This window comes from Panthera pardus, unplaced genomic scaffold (genome assembly GCF_024362965.1).
Source record: "Panthera pardus isolate Hobbes unplaced genomic scaffold, ASM2436296v1 HiC_scaffold_1, whole genome shotgun sequence".
Lineage (NCBI taxonomy): Eukaryota > Metazoa > Chordata > Mammalia > Carnivora > Felidae > Panthera > Panthera pardus.
In genome coordinates, this window is record NW_026526654.1 from 66,112,088 (window position 1) to 66,139,420 (window position 27,333).

The 27,333-nt window shown below is 50.1% G+C and overlaps 1 protein-coding gene across 2 annotated transcripts in view; it reads right to left on the minus strand.

Annotated features, from left to right (window-relative positions):
- The window catches only part of SIAH3 (siah E3 ubiquitin protein ligase family member 3), a 75,302-nt gene extending 48,478 nt beyond the window's left edge, over positions 1-26,824 (minus strand). The window contains exon 1 of one of the 2 annotated variants that reach the window (XM_053899344.1): positions 26,609-26,824. In XM_053899344.1, the coding sequence (XP_053755319.1) occupies positions 26,609-26,647 (39 nt within the window). In that variant the 5' untranslated portion in view covers positions 26,648-26,824. Of the gene's footprint in view, positions 1-25,457; positions 25,933-26,608 lie in introns of those variants that run through there. The other variant, XM_053899338.1, reaches the window with a different exon arrangement.
- Positions 26,825-27,333: the final 509 nt, after the last annotated feature.

The window sequence follows — 27,333 nt, forward strand, 5'->3', positions numbered from 1 at the left end:
CCGAGCTGTCTCGTGTGTTCGTTTGTTCCGCAAACATGGGTACTCACCTGGCACCCATCAGTGGCAAGGCGCCAGGTGGACCCTGCGGGGCAACCAGAGATAGAAGCCTGGTTCTATCCAGGCTAGAAGCTTCTAGATAGAAGCTTCTCCATTCTGCCTGTCTCCCCCCCGTCACCTCTGTGTTTCCCACCGCCCAGCCCCCTCCGCAGCGTGGATCCTGGTCATTTCTGGATGTCATGACACCTCTAATGGGCCTCCCATCCATCCTTCCCCAAGGCGATCATAGCTACTAACACGCTGAACACATCTCTCCCTCTTAATCCCCCACCGAGGAGTTCCCAAGGGTCGAGCACAGGGACCCTTCTCCTTCTCCGATGTCACACCTGCTCCAGTGACACACGCTCTCTGGACCTTTGTCATTATCCTGCTTTGGCTGCAGGATGGCCCTTCTTCCTGCTCTCTTCTCGCTCCCTGGATTCATCCTGGAAGTCCCCACCTTGCTTCTAGACACCCCCCTACGCCCGCAACGCACACAGAGGAAGCCAAGGACCCTCAGCATTCGTGAAGCTCTGACTTCCTCCCTCTGGCCCTCAGTGCCCCAGCCCTGCAGCTTTGTTTCTTGGTTTCTCCTTAGCCCCTGCCCATCAGATGTTTTCCCCTGAGCCTTGAAGGGCTCGGCCTAGGAATGTTCTTTTCCTGCAGATTCTAGGTCACGTGTCGCTTTTTTAAGAGAAGGCTTTCCTAGATGACCCAGTCCATAGAAGCTTGTTTTAATTCTCTGTAGAGCATTTAACATTACCTGACATATTTACTTGGGGTTTTTTTTTTTTACTTCCTGTCTGGACTAGATGGAGATCAAGCCCGTGAGGCCAGGGACCTGTTTACCTCATTCACTAATGCGTCCCCAGTGCCTAGGACAGTGTTTGGCATAGAGTAGGTGCTAAATAAATATTTGAATGATTTTTTTTTAACGTTTATTTATTTTTGAGACAGAGAAAGACAGAGCATGAACGGGGGAGGGGCAGAGAGAGGGAGACACAGACTCTGAAACAGGCTCCAGGTTCTGAGCTGTCAGCACAGAGCCCGACGTGGGACTCAAACTCACGGACCGCGAGATCATGACCTGAGCCGAAGTCGGCTGCTTCACCGACTGAGCCACCCAGGCGCCCCGAATGATTGAATGATTGAATGAATGAATAGATGGGTGGATCAGTAGCCTTCCCTGCAAGCCCTCCTTGACTCTCCAAGCTATGCTATTAAAGACACTCTGTGCCTTCTCCTCTTATTCCCCTCAGGTCTGTGTTGTAGGCTTTATTGCACGTTAATGGGTTGTCGCAACATCGCGGTGCCTCACACAGTTGACATCATTAAGTACCTTTCTTCACGCTGAACATGGGCTTGCCCCCCAGGAGCCTATGATCCCACAGGAGAGGGAGGGCATGCTTGGAAAGACCTTAACTCTCTGTGTGAGTTGTAAGGGAAGAGAGGAAGCGACATGGGCTGCCAGCTTCCCACATTCCTGGGGTGACAGGTACCCCCAGGCATCCCCAGGCACCCGTGTGATCTCAGGATCCCCCAGGACTGTTGCTGGGAGGCATACGACTGGACTGGGACGAACTCAGGGCACAAGAGGTGTCCATAGAGTAACCAGCAGTCTTAAGCTCTTAGTACCAGCTCTTTTCTCCCCCGTCATGGTTACCAGTATTTCAGTTTTGTTCATGGCAGCTTAGTGACCACTTCCTGGTCTGAGCCACTGAGTCACTGTTCTTTGTTTTCCCAGCCCTTCTTAGCAGTTCTGGGTGGCCGTGTGACCCAGTTTGGGGCAGTGAAACTTCAGGGGTATCCTTTGGAGGTAGGGACCCTGAGGAAGCTTTTGCTTTCCTTTTTGAGACCAGGGTCACCCTTCGCCTTCTGTTACTCTTGAACGCAGTCAAGATGGCTAGAGCCACAGTGAGCATCTTGCAACTACAACATTGATACCCTGAAGGAAAGAGCAGGAAAGTCACAGAGTGGCCAATCTTGACATTTTGAGCACCTGAACTAATGCTAGAAACTCTCTATTCCTGGTCTTTGTTCTATGAGACAAAGAAACCTCTATTTGTTCAAGCCACTGATGCTTCATCACTCTGTTCTTTGCAACCAATCTTATTATTTTTTTTTTTTAACGTTTATTTCTTTTTGAGACAGAGAGAGAGACAGAGCATGAACGGGGGAGGGGCAGAGAGAGAGGGAGACACAGAATCCGAAGCAGGCTCCAGGCTCTGAGCCATCAGCCCAGAGCCCGACGCGGGGCTCAAACTCACGGACCGTGAGATCATGACGTGAGCTGAAGTCGGACGCTTAACCGACTGAGCCACCCAGGCACCCCTCTTATTCTTAATTGATGGGGAATTATGCTGACATGGCCAGTCCCAGGCCTGGAGCTGGACCAGAGGCCACAGAGTTCATAGAGGGACTGAGAAAGTTCCAGACAGCAGAGAATGAAGCTAAGGACTGGATTCCTTCCCACCTTCGGTACAGGCGGCTTGTGCCCGGGACAGACTCCTCGGTCCCATAGGTTTCAGGAGATACCTGGGCTCCTGGCTGCATCTGGCTCTGGTTAGAAAGGTCACTAGGGTAGCCTTGTGTCCATCTATAGGAAACCAGAGTAGCAACCAACCTGTGCAGCTGCACAGGGCCCCGAGCTTAGAAGGGTCCCAGGCTTGATTTAATGGATTACTGACACCACCATTAAATTCTTGATTTTTTCAACCAAGGCCCCTTATTTTCACTTTGCACTGTTGCCCACAAATGATGTAGCCAGTCCTGCCTCCATTTATGAACTTTGTGACTTCAGGCCATGTCTTGGCTTCTCTGAGCCTCAGTGTCCTCGTCTGTAAAATGAGAATAATGAAAATTGCTCGGCGGGGTTGTTGGGAGGGCTACATGAGGGGTCATGAGCAAAGCAGCCCCACTGTGCGCACTCTGTTCAGCCGCCTTCCCTTGAGTACGTATTTCTGCCCGATTCATAATGAGATTAGCATCTGCATGGCTGAAGTTCATGTTCTCAGAGCCTCATCTAGAGGAGGGCCAGTTAAGCTCTCTGGGGCCCAAGGCCCTCTTTATTTCTCCCAGGTGCCTGGGATGGCCCCTTGTCCTTGGTGGGCACTAGGAAAGGTTTGGTGAATGTACAAATACTACTCTTGAAGCTCCTAGAACTCTCTCAAAGCCCACTTCTCCTCGTGAGTGTGAATTTAGGGAACAGCATACTTTAATAGCGGTATAATAAGGAGGGCGTGTTCAACATTTTGGAGACTCAAAAATGGCCATCCCAGCTTACCTAATCTAAGAACGACCAAAATCTCCCCGCCACCCACGCTGAGCTTCCAGTGTGGAATGAGACAAGAGCGAGGGCATTACACAGGGGGACTCAGCTGGAGCCAGGATGAGGGCTCTCCCGGGGCCAAGGTGAAGTCCCCCGTGACAGCAGTAAAGGTCTTTTTCAATAAGCCAGTCTCAGCAGCCTGCTCTCGTTTCCCTTCGGATTGAATTCTGTCGCATTGTAATGCCTGATGGTGAAGGGAAACCTGCTTACCATGCAGTAAAGTCGACACCTAGACCGAGTGTGGTTTACAAGAAATCAGGCAGTGAAAATGAGTGGTATCGACAAACTAGTTAGAAGAGAGAAGAGTTTTGGATAGAGCCAACTCATTTTTGTTGTTGTTTTTCTAAGAAAAACTACCTTAAAAAACCCATACGTCTCAAAGTTTCAAGCCTTTACAGAAGCAACAGCTTACATAGCTAATGCAATAGTAGTTAATGCAGCTAATATAATAAAGAACCACGGCTGACTGAGTTCTCACTGCTTCTGCCTTTCCTGCAGCGCTGCGAGGTAGACATGTTGATCTTACCCACTATGTATTAAGTAAATTGAGGTTTAAGAGGACAAGTAACTCGCTCAAGGGCATTGAGCTGGCAAGCCCAAGCTGACTTGTGTGTGAAGTGCATTGATCTCAGGTGTGCAGCTTGGTGAATTTTCAGTCTGCGTGACCCAGTAACCACCACTCCGATCAAGACAGTGGACGCTTCCTGCGTCCTGGGAACGTCTTTCAAGCCCCTTCTCAGTCAGTCCCCCTGCCTGTACCCGCCTCCAGGTAACCCTTTTCCTGACATCTGGCAGATAGTTCGAGACAAAACAATCTTGCTTGTCCCTTCCTCCTCTCTCTCAGGTCTGTGAATAAATCACACACACACACACACACACACACACACACACACACACACACACACGTCTTTAAGGTTTTCCCTTCACCATCAGACACTACAATGTAACCGAAGGGAAACGAGAGCACAAACTCGCTTATTGAAAAAGACCTATTTAGGGGCGCCTGGGTGGCGCAGTCGGTTAAGCGTCCTACTTCAGCCAGGTCACGATCTCACGGTCCGTGAGTTCGAGCCCCGCGTCAGGCTCTGGGCTGATGGCTCAGAGCCTGGAGCCTGTTTCCGATTCTGTGTCTCCCTCTCTCTCTGTCCCTCCCCCGTTCATGCTCTGTCTCTCTCTGTCCCAAAAAAATAAATAAACGTTGAAAAAAAAAAATTAAAAAAAAAAAAAAAAAGAAAAAGACCTATTTAGTGTAGCAATTTCCTTGTATTTTTTTGTTCAGGACATGAGAACCATATCTCACGATCCCCTCTCCTTGTGATAGGGATGCCCTTCTTTCCGGCTGAGGTCCAGGCCCACCCTCAGCATTAACAAGACCCAGGGCAAGGGTCAGATAGAGGCTCACAAGCCGTTTAGATAGATGTTTCAGAGTTACATACTAAGCCAGAGACTGTTAAATAAAATACGTGTTTTCGGGGCACCTGGGTGGCTCAGTCGGTTAGGCGTCCGACTTCGGCTCAGGTCACGATCTCGAGGTCCGTGAGTTCGAGCCCCGCGTCGGGCTCTGTGCAGACAGCTCAGAGCCTGGAGCCTGTTTCAGATTCTGTGTCTCCCTCTCTCTCTGACCCTCCCCTGTTCATGCTTTCTCTCTGTCTCAAAAATAAATACACGTTAAAAAAAATTAAAAAAATAAATTAAAAAAATAAATAAATAAAATAAAATACGTGTTTTCTTCCTATCTTAATAGATAAACACCTTCACAACACATCAGAAGGCCAGCCTTAAATTTAGAGGGCCCAGACTCCTCAGAGTCCCAGAACGTGGTGGTGGAGAGAGAGAGTTGGCCATGGGCAGCCCGCCTCTCTTTTCTTCCCATCTCCGTCCCTGTCCCATACCTGATGTACGTCCGTGGCCACCCCGGCCTGTACGTCTTGGTTCTGTCCACGGTCTCCACAAAAAGGAAGCCGGGCCTAGGGGCATGCATACTGGTGGCACGGTGTGCCCTTGGGAGGGTAGAGCTGTAGAAGATAAGCTCTGGATACCCAGGGAGAGGCCTGGAAGGGAAGGTGCAAGCTCCAGGCGGGAACATTCACTTGTGGCTACAGATTCCTCAGCCCACAGGTGGGACTCGGCCTGAGGAGGGCCAGGAAAGACTTGCAGAGCACAGGGTTTAGGGAGCCATCTTGTCAGGTGTCAGGGTGGTGACTCCACAGAACTGAGATCCTGTGTCTCCATCAAGAGACCATCCTCTTTATTCTCAGATTCACTCTGAAGAGCTCAGTTTGGTTAAACCCGTCTTCAGCGAGCGCTTGCCATATGTCAGGCAATGAGCCACGCACCGCGATGGATGGAACTTGCTCCCAGCTCTCTGGGGCGGCAAGTCTAGTGGGAGAGCCCGGCAGTTAGCAGTTTTGCATCACAATAGGAACACACACTTTCAGGGAAGGGCTTCTGGAAGGGGATGACATCTGAGCCGTCTTGAAGGGTGAGGAAGTACTCACCAGACAAGGAAGTGGGGGAGGGTATTCTGGGGAGGGAGAACGGCATGAGTTAAGAATGGTCTATCTAGTGAGTGTGGAAGGGTTTGAGGGGTGGGATGGGGAGTGTCAGGAGAGGCCAGCGTAGGCTCTACCAGGAGCACGGACTATTCCTCCAGGCCCTGGGGGAGCGGTGGAGGCTTAGAGCAGCAACGGGACAAGGACACATTGACAATTTGTCCGTGTAGTGACATGACTGGCGCGCCTATGGAGACCATGAAATTGAGTAGAAGATAATCCGGGCAGGAGTTAATGAGGTCCGCTTATTCATTGATTCGATAGATACCTACTGAGCCCTATGATACGCCAGGCATTGTTGTATACTGGGGGTACCACAGGGGGCAAGGCAGAAAAAGTCCCTGTTCTCAAGGGGTTTACAGTATAATGAGAAGGCAAGGACACTGTGGATACATAAAGAAATAAATACTTCAAATTATTTCTACAGATGCAAGTGCTATGGTTAATGAATATTGGGATAGAGATGATAGAGGGGAGACGGCGGGGGGGAGGGGGGGGGAAGATGGAGTATCTCATTTGTACATGTGTTTGTTCATCCAGAATGGATGTGTGGATGTATGGATGTATGTATTAAAGCTTATTTATTTGAGAGAGAGAGAGAGAGAGAGAGCGCGCGTGCACATGTGTGCAAGCTAGGGAGGGGCAGAGAGAGAGGGAAGGAGAGCATCCCAAGCAGGCTCCGCATCGTCAGCACGGAGCCCAGTGCAGGGCTTGAACTCATGAACTATGAGATCGTGACCTGAGCCAAAGTCCGACACTTAACCTACTGAGCCACCCAGGCGCCCCTAGAATGTATTCATTTACCGAGGACCTCCGAGGGGCAGTAGCACTAACACGGAGAGAGTAAACAGACACGGTCCCTGTTACCACGGCATTTATGTCTCATGGGAGAGCCAGACATGATTCGAATATTCCATCATTGGAGCTTGTACTTTGAAGAAGGTGCATGGGTCTCTGAGAGTGTAACCAAGGAACCTGACCTGGCACGCGGTGCAAAAAGGCTTGCTGTGGGTGGGTGGGGGGCGCTCCCCCGTGGCAGGGAGCAAGGTGAGCGCTATGGCTGAACTGGTGCCAAGCGGCTAGAGAGGCAGGGAAGACAGGCTTGGGTGGGGGGGGGGAACCCCGCCCTGGGCAAGCAAGAGCTCTGCCCTGCCCAACTTTGTCCAGGAACTTTGCCTTCATTTTTAAGCGAATTATATATTTTTACTATGATAAAATCTTAAAACACAAAATTTGCCATTTTTGCTATTTTAAGTGTACAATCCAGTGGCATTAATTACAGTCATAATGTTGTATGACCACCACCACTATCTTACTTCCAGAACTTTTTTTGCCATTCCAGACAGAAAAGCGTGACCCTTAAGCAATAACTCTCCACTTCCCCTCAGCCCCTGGTAATCTTGAATCTACCTTTTGTCTCTGTCAACTTGCCTATGTGAGATAGTTCGTATGAGTGGAATCATGCGATCTTTGTCCTTTTGTGCCTGGCTTATTGCGCTTAGCACCGTGTTTTCAAGGTTCATCCGTGTTGTAGCATGTGTGAGAATTTTATTGATTTTTGTAGCCGAGTGATATTCCATTGTAGGTACAGACCGTATTTTGCTTATCCATTCATCTGTTGATGGATTCTTGGGTTGTTTCCACCTTTTGGCTATTGCAAATGATGCTGCTGTGAACATTGGGGTACAAATACCTGTTTGAGCCCATTTTCAACTCTTTGACATGGAATTGCGGGGCCACACGGTAATTCTGTATTAAATGTCGCAAGGGACCTCCGTACAAAAAACTCCTGTTTTTTTGGTTTTTGTTTTTTGTTTTTTACAGGAGCTGCACCATTTCACATTCTCACCAACAGTGTGCAAGGTTTCTGGTTTCTCCACATCCTTGGCCAACACTTGTGACTTTCCAGTGCCTTTGCCTTTACCCTAAGAGCATCACATCTAAATCCTCTCTGAAAACCTTCTCTGACCTCACGTTGGGCAGGCAGTCTGAGGAGTCCTCACTTATGGTAGGACTTTGATGAGGATGCTTTCCAGTTGAAAGAATTCCAGGGAATACTGCTCAGCATCTCGATTACCAACGTCAGCTAGAAGGCAGGGATGGAGATGGGAGGAAACTGGGAAAGAAAACTGGGTAAGAGTTGGACACTGGTGGAGAATTTGCGGCCTCTCCCATGAGTCAAGTAGGTCTTGTGAGGGTCCTTTTAATCTCTTTATCGTGATGCCACTCCCCTAACAGTCCCTCAGTAAATAAATATATCTTCATAGCCAGAACCCAACAAATAGACACTTGAATGAGTGGGCCGCTCCCATTTCCTTTTCTCCCTCACCTCTTATCTGTAGTGCCTTTTGAAGAGCCAGCAAGGGTTCTACTCCCTCAGGGGCCCTCAGGCTCCTGTCCAGTGGACCCTACCAACCTTCTTGGGTCTTTTCTGGTCTTTTCTGGCACTGAACCACTGCCTGCCTTGATAGTTATTCAACACGCTGCTCACAGCGATGCTAGAAATTAGAGAAGAATAGGCAGGTTGCCTTGAGTCCCTTTTAGGGCTAAGCAAACAAATAAAAGAAGGAGGAAGGGGTAACTTATCCAAATAACACTCTCCACCCACATTGTGATATAAAGATCGCAGTGCACTTTGCTAGCTATTTTCTCACCCGAGCCTCACCATAAGCCACTGAAGTTGGCAGGGTGAGTGCTGTTTGCAGGAGGACAGATTCGGAAAGGACAGGTGACCTGCTGAAGGTCAGAGCGGAAGTGGCAGGGACGGGTGGGACTCCATGCCCAGTGCCCGCTCCCCCCACCCCGGCCCAGCGCAGTCCGTGACTCACCCCTGCCTTGCTGCCCCCGCACCTGCTCAGGGCCCCAAGGAAAAGCTCAGCCAGGCTTTTAATAATCAATCAAGAATTTCCCTGAGGCGTCTGCACAGACTTTTGGCTAGTCTTCTCAGAAGCTGTTCTTGCAAAATGCTTTCTTATTTTTTCGCCCAATCAGAACTGAGGTCAAAAAAAAAAAAGCCCTTCCATTCTCTTTTTCTGCACCAGCCAGCCTGGCAAAGCCGATTTCATTCCTGAAATTCAAATTGGAAGCCGCCTTCTGTTCTCATTAGTTTGGGTTGTAGCAGTCATTACATTCTAAACAATTAATCCCCGAATGCCAATTTCTTACTAGAATTATCCTGGACTCAACAACTGGTTTTCTTAGCAGGAAGGCTGAAGCAATTATTCCTGGCTTTTGTAACTAAACATGCTGTGCGTGGCACTTTACAATGTTTTCATCATCATTGAGTTATCAACATTTATCTCTATCAGGGGAAAGAAAAGGCTGTCCAATTGTGAAGGCCCAGCGATCACACAGACCTGTTTACTGACACCCGCAGGCTCCCTGGGGCTTCTTCCCTTTGCTTGGAAAAGAGGGAAGAAGTCCCCCAGGCCCCAGGCCCTACCTGTTCTCAGACTGGGGGGTGTCTGAGAAGTAATAGAAAACCAAGGGGAAGAGGCGGTGGAGGGGTCTCAGGCTAGACAGTGTCCTCGGCCATATGGGAGGAGTCTTTGGGGCACAAAACCTTCCTTCCAAAGCTGGGCTCCCAGAGTCAGCAGGAATCTGGGACTCTGGTGGAGTCTATGAGATTTCTCTTTCCTTCCATCGGGGAAGGCAGGGCTGCTCTGAGTGGGAGACTCTGGGGTAGCTGGCAGTTGAACTCACCCTGGGCTGGGAAAGGCCAGCTTACCTTCTCGTGCATTTACCCAAACTGAGGCCTTCCGGCGAGGTGGCATAATAGGAGACACACGACCAGCTCTGGGACCGGGCGCCTGTGTTCATGAGCCTGGCCTCATTGGTCCCTGCTGTGAGCTTGTGAGCACATTGCTTACCCTCTCTGTGCCTCCTTCCTCACCTGTAAAGTAGTGACAAAGATTGCTCTATTTTACAGGGTTATGTTGGAGATTGTGTTAGTATTTGTAATTAGAATAGTGTGCCTGGCACATAGTAAGTGCTTTACAAGTAGGTGTTTAAAAACAAATAAGCAAGAACTTCCCTTAAGAATTGAACGGGTTTTAATGTTCTTTCGTCCCCTTTAGGCCTGAGAGCCCACAAGACAGCATAAAGACAGAAAGAGAAAGCTTGGTCCCCCATCCCTCAAGCCACAAAAAACCCTGATTCACTTGAGTATACCGGCAATCAAACCTCACACCCGTGTTCTTTTCAAAGTCAACCTGTGGCACCGCGGTGGTAGGGACTGTCCCAGGTCTCAAAAAGCGGAACCTGAAACATCTCCCAGTAGCACATAGAGAACTAATCTTCAGATGATCAGCCCCTAACCAGGTAAAGTTGGGGCAGTTGTAATACAGTAGATGGAAGCCAGAACCCATGAGATTCCTCTCTCCTTTTACTGTACCACCGTCGGGACCTATGGACCGTGCACGTCCCCCGCCCCAACCCCCTCAATGTCTGGTAATGACGACACCATCACCAATGGCAATAATAGTAGCTGGCACCTGTGTAACATTCACTCTGTGCCAAGCACTTCATCATATTAACTCATTTAGTCCTTACGGCAACCCTACAATGCAGGTACTATTGTTATTCCCATTTTACAGGTGGGAAAACTGAGGTATAAGATAAACTAAGTTAGAAGTCCAAAGTCACAGGGCTGATAGCTGTGGAGACAGTCATTGAACCCAGGTAGTGTGGCTCCGGAGTGCATCACTTAGCATCATACTACATTTTCCTGTATCATCGACCTCAACCATGAGCCTAGATCCAGGCCAGGCTCAGAAACCCAATCCTATCCTTAGGCAGGAAGGATCTGGGAGGTTGGACCAGGTCTCACTGTTTGTCTAGCTCTGGCCTTATGACTGCCCTCTTCATACTGAGTTCATAGCGTAGAGCAGGCTTCAGGATACAGGCTCTATCTTTTTTTAAGAATATTTTATTTTTGAGAGAGAGTGTGAGTGGGGGAGGCGCAGAGAGAGAGAGGGACAGAGGATCCACAGCAGGCTCCGCGCTGACAGCAGAGAGCCCGACGCGGGGCTCGAACTCACGAACCACGAGATCATGACCTGAGCCGAAGTTGGACGCTCAACCGACTGAGCCACCCAGGCGCCCATCTTGAATCTCTGTCTTGGTAACACTCTCAGTTCTCCTGCTTCCTTGCCTTGTTCTTACCATCCTGAGCCTTCTACTTATTAATTAGACCTACATTTACTAAGCACCTACTATGTGCCATTCATTCATTTATGCTAAGGCTGAGGACATGGGGCTCACCATCTGATAGGGACACAGACATGCAGACAGCTGCATGGAGCGAACGAGTCTGAGGGCTGTGATTAAAATCAGCGCAGCATCCGTGAGATAGATGGGGAAAGCGGTTACCAGGAAAGGCTTCACAGAACAGGTAGCAGGGGCTCCTTCCTGCTGCCACACCCCGCTGATGCCAGCCCGTTGCCTAGAATTCTCGCTGCCTGTCTCTTTGCAGGCTGTCTCTTCATCCCGCCTGCCTGGACATACCCATGTGACCTCAGAGGGTAAGAAAGAATTGCATTTGTCACCTCTATTTTCTAATTGGTTGGAGGAAAATGTGCAGACATCTGCTGTCCCAGCACCTGCTCCAGGCAGGGGGATGGTAGGTTCTAGCGCCCCCTGGACCACCTGGCCATCCTGCTGTTGTGAGGCTTGACGTCTGTCTGGAGTCGTGCCCTCCATAACGGCAGCCCCATCCGTCCCTGGTCTTCCCGACTCCATGTGGAATGAACGTCCTCCCAGCATACCTCCTACTCTAGATCCCTTGGAGAGATCTGGGGCACCTGAGGGGACCCCTCTTACTAATTCGTCACCCAGATAACAAAAATTAGATGCAAAAATAAGTCACCTGGTGACTTTGGATAAGTTCAGTGAATCATACCCCATCTTTAAAATTTTCCCTTCCTTGCACGTCAGGGATTTCTTTCCTTCATAATTCCAAATTCTTTCCCATCCCCACAGAGTCCCTTCTCACCCATTAGTCCAATTATGACAGAAGCATTTCCTGGAGACTTTCTTATTTAACGTGGAAAGACAAATGAAGAGAAACAAGCAAGGAAGGAGAAAGGAAGGAAGGAAAGAAGGAGTAGAGGAAGGAAGGAGAGACGGCAGGCAAGGAAAAGAAACCAGTGTTTATAAGGGCACCACTATGTGCTTGGCACTGGTCAAAGTGCTTTTCTGTATATTTGCCACATTTAATCCTCCATTGGCCTTACACTGCCTGCCTTATTTTAAACAAGGAAAACGAAGCTCAGAGTGGTTAAGTCCCTTGCCAAGGGTCACCCAGGAACATTGGAGCTGAAGCCACATCTGACTCCAAAGGCCACGATCCTTATAATTTCTGCCACTCACTCCGAACGGGTACAATGGGTACAAATCATACAACGAACCCGCGTGCATTCACCGTCTTCCTTCCAGTTTATTTCCCCTGTCACCGCACCCTGTGGTTCTAAACTGCCTCAAACCTCCTTTGAAAAGAGGCAGCATGTAGATGGGGACAATGAGGAAGGGCCAACCTCTAGCCAAGGTCACTTTGAAGGGAGGCACAGAGCAAGTGTCACCGTCTCACCTGACAGATGGAGAAGCCAAGGTGAAATGACTTGCTCAAGACCCGGTGGGACCGAAGCCAGGCTCTCGGTTCTGAGAAAACCTCCTCAGCCAAGGATTCTCAAGAAGTGGGTGGTAAGTGGCTGAGAGCTCGCTCCCGCCTCTGATTTCTCTCGGATTCTTGGAGAGCCTCGTGAATCTGGCACGTGCTTCAGTAAGCGCACCGAGAAGGGTCCAGCTGGCATTTATTTAATTACCATAAACAGATGTATCACTTTGGCTTCAGTGAGGTTGGTTCTTGATGTGCTCATCAGCCCTCCTGCTTACGGGGAGGCCGGGCGGGCACGGGGGTGGCACAGGGGGCCCGGGGCGCCAGCCACCCCCCACCCCCACCCCGAGGGGCGCTGGGAGGAGCAGGTGTCACGGGGGCTGGATGGTCATGGCACTGGTGCCAGGGGCACTTTCCTCACAGACGCGCCATCATCCCTTCCACGTCAGGGTCCCCCGTGAGCCCTGTGTGGCTCTCCGGGACTGTCCCCAGATGTCAGGGCTGCTGGAGGAGGCGCCTGGGATTTACTTTGGTGATCTGCCCTCGGCAGCTCCCGGCTGAGCGTTTTGCTCCCGCCCTCCAAAGTCAGTGTAAACACTCCTCTGCATTTCTCCAGCTTGCACACTGGACACAAAGCTCGTCCACGTCGTTCCACTTTTCCTCTGACAAGCTCACCTCGCAGACGGATGCCTCCCTCCCTCCCTCAGTTCTTCCCACAGCCGTTTGGGAAAGAGAAAACGTTTGAAAGGAATTAGGGGGAAGGTTTACCAGAGATCCAGGTGGACGCTGAGTTAGATTAGGTAGAAAATGGTCATCGATATTTCATTTCTCGTTGATTTTAGAAAAAAAAAATTAGCGATCAATGTAGCTGCCGACTCAGACATCCCTTCGCCTGACAACACCTGTAACCAATTATTTATTTACGTATATCGAAGTAAAACTGGCAGATAACATTATATTGGCTTCAGGTGCACAACATAGTAATTCGGTATTTGTATACACTGCAGGGTGATTGCCACAATGAGCCCAGTAACGTCTGTCCCCACACAATTGACCCCAATCACCCTTTCGCCCGCCCCCTCCCTTCTGGTAACCACCAGTCTGTTCTTTGCATCCGGGAGTTTTGTTTTGTTTTGTTTTGTTTTGTTTTGTTTTTTAGGTTCCACATATAAGTAACATCGTACAATATCTGTCTTTCTCTGTCTGATTTATTTCATTTAGCATGAGGCCCTCAGAGCCCATCCATGTTTTCACAAATGACAAGATTTCCCTCTTTTTTTTATGACTGGGTAATATTCCGTTGTGTGATATCTATCTCTCTCTATATCTGTCTAAAGATATGTAGATATATATCACATTTTCTTTATCTACTCCTCCGTTGATGGGTACTTAGGCTGTTTCCTTATCTTGGCTATTGTAAATAATGCTGCGGTGAACAGAGGAGCCCATATATCTGTTTGAATGAGGGTTTTCATTTTCTTCAGATAAATACCCAGAAGTGGAATAGCCGGGTCAGGTAGTAGATGTACTTTTAATTTTTTTAAGATTTTTTTTTCTTATTGATTTATTTGAGAAAGAGAGAGAGCGCGCGAGCAAAGGGCAGAGAGAGGGAGAGACGGAGAAAATCTTAAGCAGACTGTGCATTCAGCACAGAGACTGATGCGGGGTTCGATCTCACAACCCTGAGATCATGACCTGAGTCGAAATCAAGAGTCTGTTGCTTAACCAACTGAGCCATCCGGGTGCCCCTGCTTTTAATTTTTTGAGACACTTCCATACTATCTTCCATAGTGGCTGTACTAATTTACATTCCCACCAATAGTACACAGATGTTCCTTTTTCACCATATCCTTGCCAACGCTTGTTATTACTTGTCTTTTTGATAATAGCTGTTCCGACAGGTGTGAGATCGTATCTCGTTGTGGTTTTGGTTTGTGCGATGAGTGATGTGGAACATTTATTTGTGAGCCTGTCTTCTTTAGAACAATGTCTGTTTAGATCCTCTCCCCATTTTTGAATTGGATTTGTTGTTATTTTTTCTGAGTCAAGTTCTTTATATGTTTGGATGTTAACCCCTCATCAGATGTATGATTTGCAAATATTTTCTCCCCTTCAGGAGGTTGCCTTTTCTTTTCTTTTTCCTTTTTTCTTTGTCTTTTTTTTTCTTTTTGCCAGTTTCCTTTGCTATGTACCCATTTTTAAACAAAAGTGGTCACGGAGCACAGATTTCCTTTTATGCAGGGTAATTTGGAGTTGAGCGTGTAGGTAAAGTCGTTGCAAAGTTTCCCCTGAAGCATCTTATGCAAATCATAGTTTTTATTGAGCCTGAATTTGGAGCGCTATGCTCTTTGTAGAAGTTTCCAGACAAGCAATTGTGTTATCAAGAGGGAGACACAGCTTTAGATAGAGGTTAAAAGCACCGGCTAACCTGTACTGCTCATTGAACGCATCCTTGGACAGGTTACTTAATCTCTCTGTGCCTTAGTTTCCTCTTGTGTGAATTGGGGATACACTGATGGCATTGTTCTGAGGATGGTCAAACAGGCAGTTCAGGTAAATCACTTGGCACAGCAGTTGGCAGTTTGTAAGTGCTCAATAAACATCAGCCAATAATAATAATTTTAAAAAGCACGAGCGTATCCATAGTCTTAACTTGGGTTCTCCAAAAATAGAGCCTGAGAGAAAGATTTGGATGCAGGAGTTTATTTGGAAGGTGGTTCCAGGAAGCAGGAGGGAGGAGGAAAGTCACTGCTGTAGGCCACAGGGGCTTGATTCTACCAGGCGGCACAGAGAAGCCTGGAGAATGCCTCCCAGGACCACCCGCCAAGAGCTGGGGCAGCTACGTGTGTGTTTGACGTATATACATAAGGGTGAATAAGACAGGATCCCACCTCGGCGTTTCTAAATGAAATCTAGTCCACTTGGTCCTCGTCCTCTGGCTCGGTTGTTGTGAAAAGAGAGCATTAATGGACGACAAGTCAAGAAGTGCTTAAAAGCACAGGATTTGAGTTTAAGAAGGCTCCACCCCAGTGAACAAGCTCTTCCAGTGTTTTCTGCTTTGTTATTCTGTAGCACAGAGGAGGAGAATCGCGTACCATTTCCCGGCGAGAACTAAACGCACAGCATTTCCCACAGTTCCTGGACATAGCATGCCTTCCACAAATGGCAGCCACCGTGTGGCTGTCATTGTCATTATTGTTATCACTGTGTGCGTACCCGACAGCGGAAAACAATTGTCTGATGGTTGCAGGATGTGTAGCTGGCTTAGCTTCGTGCAAGTCATAATACACCCCGGACTTACAGAAAGGAAACCCGAGGTTCCGGGTGGCTACTTGCGTTGGCCTTCCTGGCACATCTTTGGTGACGTCGTAGGAGTTAGATCTGGGGGGCCCTGGTGTCTGGCTGCAAAGCTGAGCAGATGATGAGACTGACTGGCCAGTCTCACAAAATCTGTTATTGACCTGCATGCGGTTCTGCCTTCCTAATGCCCAGCGAACCCCCTCTTCCCTTTCCAAATGTGGTCTGTAATGGCCTTGCTCCTCCATAGAAGACATTCTCCAGTCTTGTGCTGGGAGGCCCAGCCTTGCTCCTTCCCCAGGCCACTCTCTCCTAGCTGGAGTTCCTGGGGCCTCGGCTGGAGACAGCCCTGCAGCACACAGCTCCCTCCTCATCACAAATTTGTGATTAAAAATACGTTAAAGGACCGAGAAATTATTAAGAGATACGGCATCTGGCAAGTCAAACTGACATTTCCGGTTAGATCACAATTCTCACTTAGCCCCAAGGACCCTGTTCGATGGCTAAAAACATTAGGCTGGTTTTGGATCTGCTTTCTGAGGGCATTTTCACCTGGGGCCCGGGGGTAAGATGCAAATGTAGCTTTTTGTACCAGACCTTGATCCGTCTACTGTCTGAAAGTCTGGGGTTATTGCTTCGTGGCTTTGGTGAAGCCATTTGGAGGCTCATCTTCCGTCTGCTGTGTATTTGAGCCAGTACCAGAGACCCAAGGAACATTGACCTTTTTAATGCCCCGCTGTCGCCTGGCTGGTTTACACCTGGCACCTTGTCCTGAGGACAAGGACCCCCTGGGAAGACATCCAGCATTGCCACAGGGTCCTATTATTAGAGAGGCAGTGTCCTTAACCAGCGCTCTCCTCCTCCAGCAGCGTGGGGTCACAGAGCAGTGGGCTGTGCCCGTCATCAGCTCTGACCTTGGGCAAGTCCCTTCATCCCTTTATCATCCTTGTTTCTCAGACCAGGACCTGAAACTACAGCATCACTCTGGCTCTCTTATCTTGAACAGACTGTGCTTCAAAATCTTGGCCACTGGACAGACAGGTCATGTTACTGCTGCCCCCTCCCTCCGTTCATTTGGAGCAAGAGGAGTTCGGTCACCCACACAAGTTGGGCAAGAGAAGCTTGCTCACCTCTTGTGCCCCGAGTAATATCCCTACGGGACACAGCTTAAGAGTAATGATGGCTCCCTTGGGGCGCGTGGGTGGCTCACTCGGTTGAGCGTCCCACTTCGGCTCAGGTCATGATCCCACAGTCCGTGGGTTCGAGCCCCACATCGGGCTCTGTGCTGACAGCTCAGAGCCTGCTTCGGATTCTGTGCCTCCCTCTCTCTCTGCCCCTCCCCTGCTCATGCTTTGTCTGTGTCTCTCAAAAATAAGTAAATGTTAAAAAAAAATTTTTAAAGAGTAATGGTAGCTCCCATTGATGGAGTATTTACTATGGGTTAGGTGCTGTGCTAAGCACTTGACGTACGTGACATTATTCCATCCTTGCAACAATCATTTTACAGGTGAGGAAATTCAGGCTCGGGGAGGCCAGAGAAATTAGTCAAGGAACAACAGAAGAACAGCACTGGATACAAACCCAGATCTGTCTGTACGTTAAGGCCTCAACCAGAATGTTGCTCCTTTCTTTCCCAACACTTTCTTTCTCCCTTGACCTCCTTCCTGAGGCTGCAGTGGTCAGTCGCAGATTGGACAGGAGAGACGTGTCTTGTCCATCTCCCTCTTATTCTTTCTTCCGCAGTCCTGGGGGTCGGCTCTCCCCCTCCACTGGGCTTTGCGTCCTGTGGTCTTGGACTGCTATTCAGAGACCACGCAGGGTCCCCAGAGGTCGGCATCCTCAGAATTACCATCGATTGTGCGAGTGAGCGTGAGTTGAGTGTGTGTTTAAAATTTTTTTTTAATGTTTATATATTTTTGAGACAGAGAGAGACAGAGCATGAGCGGGGGAGGGGCAGAGAGAGAGGGAGACACAGAATCCGAAGCAGGCTCCGGGCCCTGAGCTGTCAGCACAGAGCCCGACGCGGGGCTCGAACTCATGGACCGTGAGATCATGACCTGAGCTGAAGCCAGACACTTCACCGACTGAGCCACCCAGGTGCCCCTGTGAGTGTGTGTTTAGAAACTCAGGCTGGAGGGCAGGAGACCCAGGTCTGTGGACTTGCTTAGTACTTTTAGAAAGTTCTCTGATAACAGTGGGATCCAGGAATTCTTTCCTGGCTCAGAAAGGTCAGAGCATCTCTCTCGCCGCCCCCTCCCTTGTGGGGCAGGGACCCGCAGGGTCCCTGCAGCCTGGACCCAGCCACACCCCCCTTCATCCTTGCCCTGCTGAGAGTGAGGCTGCTTCTCAAAGCAGAGTGAAGCAAAGGGCAGAGAGAAAACGTCCAGTCTCCCAGGGAGCGTGCAGCGTTTGCGCACGGACGTCTCCCCACCCTGCTGAATCTCTCAGTGGTGTCACCCAGCTCGGATCCACACCCTCCAGATCCGATGCCCCTCACACAGCCACTTACCCATGTGCTTACTCAGCTGCTGCTAATGAAAAGACGTCATGCATAAGTCATGAGGGGCAAGTTTCAGGATGGGTGGAGATGGGGACGTATCTGCACGCCTCCTGGCTCTGTGAATGACAGGGCACCCGGCTGATCAGCCCCCGTCCCGTGACAGGCACCTGTGTCCCGAGACCCGGGCCCTGTCCCATTGGATGAACGGCCTCAGGACCCAGGCAGCATCCAGTGTTGTATGGAAGCGATGCCTTAAGGACAAATCTTACTTTAATATAAGGCGAGAAATTGTGCTACTCAAAATTCCCTTCAAGGCCAAGGGTGATTCACGAATACCAAAGAGCAGCAAGCAGGAGGCTTGCAGAGAGGGCGGGAGGGCAGAGAAAGACAGCCCGGTGGGGCTGCAGAGAGTGGACGCGGGCTTCCAAGGAGCTGCTTTCATCGTAATGACCATTGTTGACAGTAACTGCTGCTGTTTACCGACTCTCCTCCGCGGCAGACATTTTCCTCGTAGGCGCTCAGTTCAGCCTCAAGGCCACCCTAGCAGGTGGGCACTGTTTTCTCGGTTTTAAAGATGAGGAAATGGAGCCTCCGGGGGGCTCAACCATTTGTTCAAAGTCACACGTCTACACGTGGCACACTCTGGATTTGATTTCAGGCCTGGCTCCCCCAAAGCCCGTGTTTCCCCGCCCCTCCCCCCCGACACCCACTGCTTCTCCCCGTATTGACCTGGTGGGTGTAAAGGGCTATGCTTTTGACTATGTGTCTCTTTACTACTTGATTTAAAAAACACAATGTGCACGCAGAATGCAGGTTTGGTAAAGGGGGATGATAGGTGCGTGGTGCAACCCGCGGGGTCATACTGCTGGCCCAGGGCTGATGGGTTGCAGGACGGGGGTCCCTGTAATTTTCTGCTCTGATGGCACGCACCTGCACGAGGGACATTTCGTTGGGGGCTAACTTCAAGGCAGCCTGGGACAGCGCAGGGGATATGGGTCTGGGATTAGGAGACGTAACTTAACGCTTCCATTTCTGTCGCCGGATGGGTTGACATTTGCAAAAGTTGTGTAGTGGGTTGAATGGCAGCCCACACGATGACATGTTCACATCCCCTGGAACCTATGAGTATCACTTTACGTGGTAAGAGAGTGAATATGACATGACCCAAAGGTAGGATTGAATTAAGGGTCTCGAGAGGAGAAGCTTATCCCGGATGAACCAGGGAGGCCTTAAATGCAATCCCACATATCCGTGTAAGATAGCCACACAGAGGAGAGGACAGGCGGAGGAGAGAAAGGGACGGTGGGACACCACAGAGGCAGACATTGGAGGGATGTGGCCACAAGCCAAGGAACACATGGAGCCACCAGAAGCTGGATGAGGCAAGGAGCAGAGTCTTCCCTGGCGAGCCTTAGAGTGGGCAGGGTGCTGCTGAAACCTTGATTTTGGACATCTCACCTCCCGAACCGCGAGGGAATGCGTTTCTGTTTAAGCCCCCAGTTTGTGGCAGTGTGTTACAGCAATGCTGGGAAATGGATGTACATCACTTCCCCCTCTCTGGCCTCAGTTTCCTCAACTATAAAATAAGAAGCTTTAGGGGCACCTGGGTGGCTCAGTCGGTTAAGCGTCCAACTCTTGATTTCAGCTCAGGTCACGATCTCACGGTTGGTGAGTTCGAGTCCCACATCTGGCTCTGTGCCGACAGTGGGGAGCCTTCTTGGGATTCTCTCTCCTTCTCTCTCTCTCTCTCTCTCTCTCTCTCTCTCTCTGCCCCTCTCCAGCTCATGTGTGCACTCTCGTTCTCTCTCTCTCTCTCAAAATAAATGAACTTTAAAAAAAAGAAGGTTTGACCTTCCATTGCATTCAATGACTCCCTGTCATTCCCTGAGTCCCAGGCCCCTGTGGAGGACAGGTGTCCACTCCCCAGACTGACCCCTTCCGTGTAACAATTAGCATCTAAACAGGTCAACTTTCGCCTTTGAGAAACAGAGCTATTTGATTCAAGATGACTTTCAGGGTAAAATACCTTCACAGACGGTTATTCCCCCCCTCCCCCCCTTGTTAATTGCTAGAAAAATACTCTGCCTCACCCTGGGGAAGTCATCCAAATAGCTCTGACCTCTCTGTGGACTTCAGGGAAAGCTCGCAGTACCGGTTTTCTCATTTCTGTCACAGAGTCTGCAGCTCGAGGGGACCGTGGTTAAGAGAGTTACATGAAATCTGCTCTGGCGCCTCTGGATACGTGGGGGACAGAGGTAATCGGCTCACCTCGCCTCGGTGCCAGCTTCGGCCTCCCTGCAACTCCATCACCAGCTCGCCAAATGACTGCTCGGAGGCCCCGGGCCTTTACTTACGGGACTCGGGAGCCTCGTTTGCAATCACCATTAACCAGAAAAGCTGCACAGCCGCTCGGTGCCCGTGGAGTTGAGTGTCCTACAATATCCACGGGAACCCAAGGGCTGGAAGAGTCTGCACGGGGAGCTTTTAGAATAAGGCCCAGAGAGCGACCCCCACCAGTTTCAGCTCCTCTCTTATCCTCTCCGAGCCCCTCCAAGGTGCTAATGAACTGTGCGGAGGCACAAGAGAGGCCAGCAAAAGGAAGATGGTGACACTTCCAGAGGATGGGACCCGGGGTTCCTCAGGGGTGGGTTATGTCAACCAGAGCCGGGTAACCCACACTCTGGCTGTTAACCAGTCTTGGCGGAAGCCTTCAAGTGCTTTAAAACATATTCAGGATGAACGCTCCAAAGGCCGCCTCTAAATCCCTAAAAACAATGTTCAGGTCTTTAGCTCTCATTCGGCTGCCTGCCGAGCCATGTCAGGCAGAGTTAGGGAAAGCCCCGGGGTGAGAACGGGATTTCCAAAGATTACCCACAAACAGGAGAGGTGATGTCTGGCTTTGCCACACATATCTCCTCGGTCCCCTCCTTTGGTGATCCCCCTCCTCTGCCTTGCAGTCCCCCCCACCCCCCCATCACCTGTCACTCAACACACATTCATCCACACGGGCTCACGTTGGTCTTAGAATAAAAGGCGTGTGGATGCTTCAAGTAATGGTGCGGAGATGCCCAGATTTTAGATGTAGTGTTAGTCAGGCACTGAAAGCCGCGCGCGTGTGTGTGTATGTGTGTGTATTTCAGTCTGTAAGCCCAAGGTTAACAGGTTAAAATAAAGAGGTTTAGGACCAGCTAGATGGAGGTATGAGTGGCCTTCCAGGACAAGTGGGGACGTTACACCCTCTGTTCTAGATGCTGGTGAGGGCACTGGGGTATTCAGCAGGGACTTTGGTACTGGCTAGGGCCTTCAGAAGTTTGCCAGAAAGCTCTCTGCTGGTCTTTCCGAAACCAGTTTATCAAGGGCTGTGGTTAAGAGGAGGAAGTCGTCCAGCCAGCCTCAGCTCAGGTACTGTCTGCTTGGAAAGCTCTGAGGACTGGCCCTAGAGGGGCCCTGGCATCTCCAGAGACAGGGCGGGAGAGGGGAAGGCTACCCAGGACAGGGCATTATAGAAGTGGCCAGTGCCAATGGGAGAGGAGCCAGAGCAGAAAGGCTTTCTTGGTTTGAAAACAAGCAAAAAGCACGAGGGCGAAAGGAGTGCCGAGTCAGGACCAGGACCTGGCGCCCTCACCAGGGCCGGCCCGAAGCCTGCTGACCACATTTCTGTAACCTCTGTGAATGAAGACGGAGAGGGCAGCAAGCCAAGAACGCTGGCTTCTTGCTGGTGACCCTTTATAAAGTGGGAAGGAGAAATGTGGGGGCATCATCTGGAATCCTTATATGTGCAAGGAGACAGACACAGGGACACACGGAGTGTCATTTGCACCCCATGGAGAGGGCGCTGCACCGGATTCTTCTCTGCTTGCCCCTTGCCTAAAGCAGAGGTCCCCCGGGTTCTGATCTCCTGTGTTCCAGTACAGCTACTCTAAATGCCCCCTTTTAATTAGGGTGGGCTTAAGGGGTGTCGTGGCTTTATCCAGGGTGTCTGCATTGCCAGGAAGGCTTCTGCCTCCCACGTAGAAGGAAAGGAATCTGCTTGCTTGAAGGAATCCCAGGTTACGGAGTAATCGCCATAATAAGATTGAGGATGAAGGTGACCTAGGGAAGCATGGTAAATACACGATTTTCTCTGCTCAGTAAGTGAATTTTGATTATAACTCAGCACTTGCCTCAGGTCCTAAAATACTGTTAGCATTCTCTGGAAAGCCCGGGAAGGGACGAAGCGCAAAAAATGCTTCCACAAAGAAAAACACAGGCTTCCCAGCCCTCTTTGTAGCTACACACAACCTAGAAAATTGAAAGCGAGCTTGCAGTCTCTCTGTCCTTGGTCACCATTTCACGTTCCAGCCTGTCATACAAAGTGCACGGAAGCACCACAGATCAATAGCTATTCTGGGTTAACGTTGCCACAGCCCCCCCTTTTTTTTTCCTTTAAAAAAAGAATTTTTTCCTCCGTGTAGATCACAGCTGATTATATCCAAGACATATCTCTGCGGTCTATGGAAATTCATGCTTAGTAGGAGCACCTTTTCTTTGAGGTTTTGTTCACTCACTTTTTAATGTAAGTGAAGCGGCCGGCAGTGCTCAGATCGAACTGTTCCTTCAAAAGCTCTGCAAATGGCTGTTAGCCCCCAGGTTTGCAAAGCAGGTAAAACTTACCTGATGGGCCACCTGGACCTCCATAAAGGTGGTCTGGGCTGTAGAGGTCTTTCTGCCTGGCACAGCCCCTGTGACTCCTGTCTTCTCTGCCGGCCCCCCCCCCCCCCCCCCCGGTGGCATTCACAGCCCTCAACTTGCTTTGTTTACCTCCGGGGATGCTTGTCTGGGCAAAATCCCTAAGTGGTTTTTTTATGGGAAATTAAAAAAGCCAAGTGAGAACGAAAAAGCGAGCCATGGAAAATAGTCTCCCAAAGCATATGTCAGAGATTTTTATGTTACTGCTTATATGGTTTCTAAGTGGGCTAAAGGCTTTGAGTGACAACTTTTAAAGTTCCTACCGGAACCCCCCACATTATGTGCCATAACAATTCTTTTTGGGGGAGAGTGCCACGAGGCACGGCCACCCCTTGTAACTCTTTTTAGCCTCACAGAGCCATGGATATACTCATTCATATGTCCATTTCGAAGGTGGAGAAGGGAAGGCTCAGAGAGGTTGAATCTTTTGAGGGCGCACAGCTGGTCAGAGCTGACCCAGAGCCTCCAACCCTGACTCTGAACTCCTGGGTTTCGGGCAGCAGGACTACTTACTAACCAATGTCCAGGCAGACCTCGCTAAAAAATACACACAGATGCGTCTCACCCCAGCTCACCCCACCCCACCCCAGATCTGAGCGTCTCCTCCCGTCATCAGCTGCAGCCAGCGAACCATATAAATGCAAACTTTGGTCTCAGACACAATTTTTAAAGGCATTAAAATGCAAAACAGAAGTAAACAAAACGTCTTGCCACGGGGAAGTAACTAATGTAAAGTGACAAAATAATGGGAGTTTGAATGCGGTCTCCAAAGTGGCGGTAACGTGGAATTCAGAATCACGTTTTAGTATGTCCGCCATGCACTTGCTTTGCCAAGGATGACTGGCAGTGGACTGTCATTTGTAAAACTAAGCCACGAATGCAAAAGGAGCCAGTGGAATGAGGGGCAGGAGAGCTAGAGCCAGAAAGAGAGAGCATAGGACGGAGAGAGCAAATGCAGGTCATGGAGCTGGTGCTAGTCACAGACTGGGTACTTCCGAGACCTAGTTCCTAGGTCTGTGCACCGTAGCAATCCTGGAGCAGTCCAGCACCCCTCTGCCCAGGACTGGCCGCCTCTACTGCCACAGGCACTCCAGGCAGCTGTCCCTCCTAGGGACTTCCAGGAATCGGGGCGGCGGGAGGGGAGAGGCACCCATCAGTCCTGACCTGCAGGGCCGAGGAGAGTCTGACTCTTTATAGGAGTTTATACAGTGATGAGGGACGAGCAACACTTTCCCTATCCAAGAGCAGTGGTCAGAATGAGAGATCTACCCTGCCAGGCTGTTCCAGCACTCCCCTGCAGACCTGCCCTCCTCCCTGTCACTCAGCCCTTCGCATCGTGAGGTAGACAGGAAAGCAACTCCCAGTGAGTTCATCGTTTATCTTAAAACAGAGCCAAGGTGGCTCGGAGTTTCATATCGGGGACTTCAGCTGAGCCCCCCACCCTCCCACTCTCTACTGCCCTGTCTTGTCTCCGCCCCCACCACCCCTAGCCAACGGTTCTTCGTTCATTTCCCTGTGGGTCACGGCTGTGATGTGGAGCGGTCTTCCCAGACCCCAGATTTGGGCTGTTCTTGTAAAGGGCTTTGGCCCGAAGACACAAATGCAGAGGCGGTGGCGCCAGACGCAGCCCGGGCAGCCGGTGGTGATTCACACACCCGCAGCTCCCAGCCGGTTTCATTATTATACAACTGAAGCAAATCCCACCCCCTCCGGTCCCCAGCGCAAGGGGCGCAGCAGCTCACAGGGAGCAAAGACTAACTCCTCCTGATCTTTCAATCTCTCTCTTCCACACACACACACACACACACACGCACGCACACACACACGCACACGCACGCACATGCACACACACGCCGAGTCTGAGCAAAAGGCAAACCACTTTGCAGAGAGAGCCCCCCTCATCCGCTCCCAGGTCAGGGTCTGGGGGTTGCGCGCCCCCGCCCGTGGCCACTTCAGCGGCAGCCAGCAGAAGGGGGCTTCCGCAATCCATGTGCCTGCCTGCCTTTCCAAACACATGGGACAGTGTGCAATTTGGGTAACTTTTCACATCCTGTCTCCTGAACGCTTGCCCACAAATATTTGGGAGCTAGAAGAGGACGCCCCCTTCCCCCTCCGCCACCCTCCCTTCCGACCCCGCTCTTAGACTGACAGCTCCGGGGAAAGAGACTGGACTCTCACTCCAGTTGTTCTGCCAGTCGGGGAAACAACACGCTGTCACCGAGAGCACGAGAGACACCTAGAAAGCGAGAAGGAGCCGAGGCAACCCCTCCGGGTACCAAGCGCGTCCTAGCGCTAGCCAGAGAGCCTTTGCCAGGAGCTCCAGGAGCACGCGGAGGGTCACCGACCAGCCAGGAGAAAGGACTGGAACCCGAGCCGCGGGAATAGAAAATGATAGCAACTCACCTTTAGGTTGTGTGTGGGGTTTACAACGCAGACAAGTTGCCCAGCGGCGGAGAAAACCCGTTTAGCCTTGTAGTGCTGAAAGCGGAGGTGAATGAGATCTAACACAGCCCCAAAGCACTGGGTAAAGAAAAGCATCACAACTTTTGGGGGGGTTGTTGGCACAGGAAGGCAGCAGGAAGAAGCTGGTAAGTCCTTGGGCTCTGGAAGGAGCACAGCCTCTGAGACACTCCGCTCCAGCCCGGCTTAGCGTGCCTTCATATTCATCATCAAAATAAGACGGTTAGAATCTTGCAGCAGTGAGGCGGCCAATCAAAAGGACAGAAATGTTATCCTTGAGGTGCAGAGACAGCCAATAACAAATGCCTCCCCTACCGAAACTCCCTGATGAATTGAGCCTGGCGGAGAATGTATTATTGAACATTACCATAGATCAGCACATTGCATTTATCTTGTGATTACAGCCAACCATACATAATGCTGGGGAGATAGGCTGACAAAATTGATTGCTTAATGTGTCTCCATTTATTAATTGACTTAATTTAACACGAGAGCCTTTCTCAACGCGCTGGCAAAAACGTAAAGCATTTAAACCGCCAAATAGTAAAGCGCCCTGCTCCAAAGTAGGCAGATGGATAACGCAGATCGTGGCTCGACGCACCAGAGCTGCTTGGGAGAAAATCAAATATTACAAGACTCCGATTCCAGATAAGGATTTGGCAGCATGGAAACGTGCATCTTTCAATCTTGTGCGCTCTGCGATTTGGATTTCAGCCCCCTGATAAATCTTACTTTCCAATCTTTATCAAAGAAAAGAATCCCTAACAAATAAAAGCATTTGCAGTTGGGAGGTGGGGGGATACATATATATACTGTAATTACTGAAGCCTGAAAATATTAAAGCATAAAGATGCACGGGATCTGCTTCTAAAAATAATGAAATCCCTGATGCGTGAATGCACACACACACACACACACACACACACACACAGAAAAACCTACACAGAGAGGAAAGTGGCTTGTAAATCAGCAAAATAATTACAGATGTGGAGGGTCTTTGCTTGTCATTCATTTGCATATTGGTGGGCAGCAAATTGCTAATTAACCACTAGATGGTTGGAGACATTAAAATAGGGATTAGGAAGTGCACATACCACATTGTTTGCTGGTCTCCGGGAATGCCAGCGGCACATTTCTGCGGGAGCAGGCAGAGGGCATTCTAGGCTCCTGACGGCACTCCCTCTCCAGAGTGGGGCTGGCGGGGGCACTGAGCCCACTCCCTGGTTCCGGAAAAGAGGCTCATGCACGGCACACCCAAGTGTCCTAGGGTATCTGGGGACTAGTTCCGATGGCTTAGTCAACTGTTTGTGACTAACACAGCAGAGTTAGGTGTCTTTTGTTGTTTCAGCACCTGGGGGTGAGTTGGATCAGCCTTGTATGCGAATTGCACCCGGAGTGTGAGCCCAAGTTCCTTCCTGATTGGCCCTCAATCTGCTGGGGCGACAGTGCTTGTGTTGTAACGTAGGCAAAGCCTACACACGCCTGGGACACCCACGTCTGTGACCTGGTCAGACCAGTTCAGCCAACAACAGATTAAACTATAGGGGGGAGAAGGTACAGGTTTACTGAAACCAGGACGAAGGCAGGGATTCGTTTTGACCCGAATTTAAAACCACACCGATGCTTTAAGAAACACGCCAAACACTGAATTGTTGCTTCCATGTTCATTAGTGGAAACTTTGTACTTTCTAAAAATGACTGCACTCACACAAAACTAGAAGGTGACAACATTTGAACCGGTTAGAAACTCACACGCCGTGATGCGTGCTATAGGACATGAGTTCCTAGACCCTCTCATTATATGGTTCATAAATCAGGG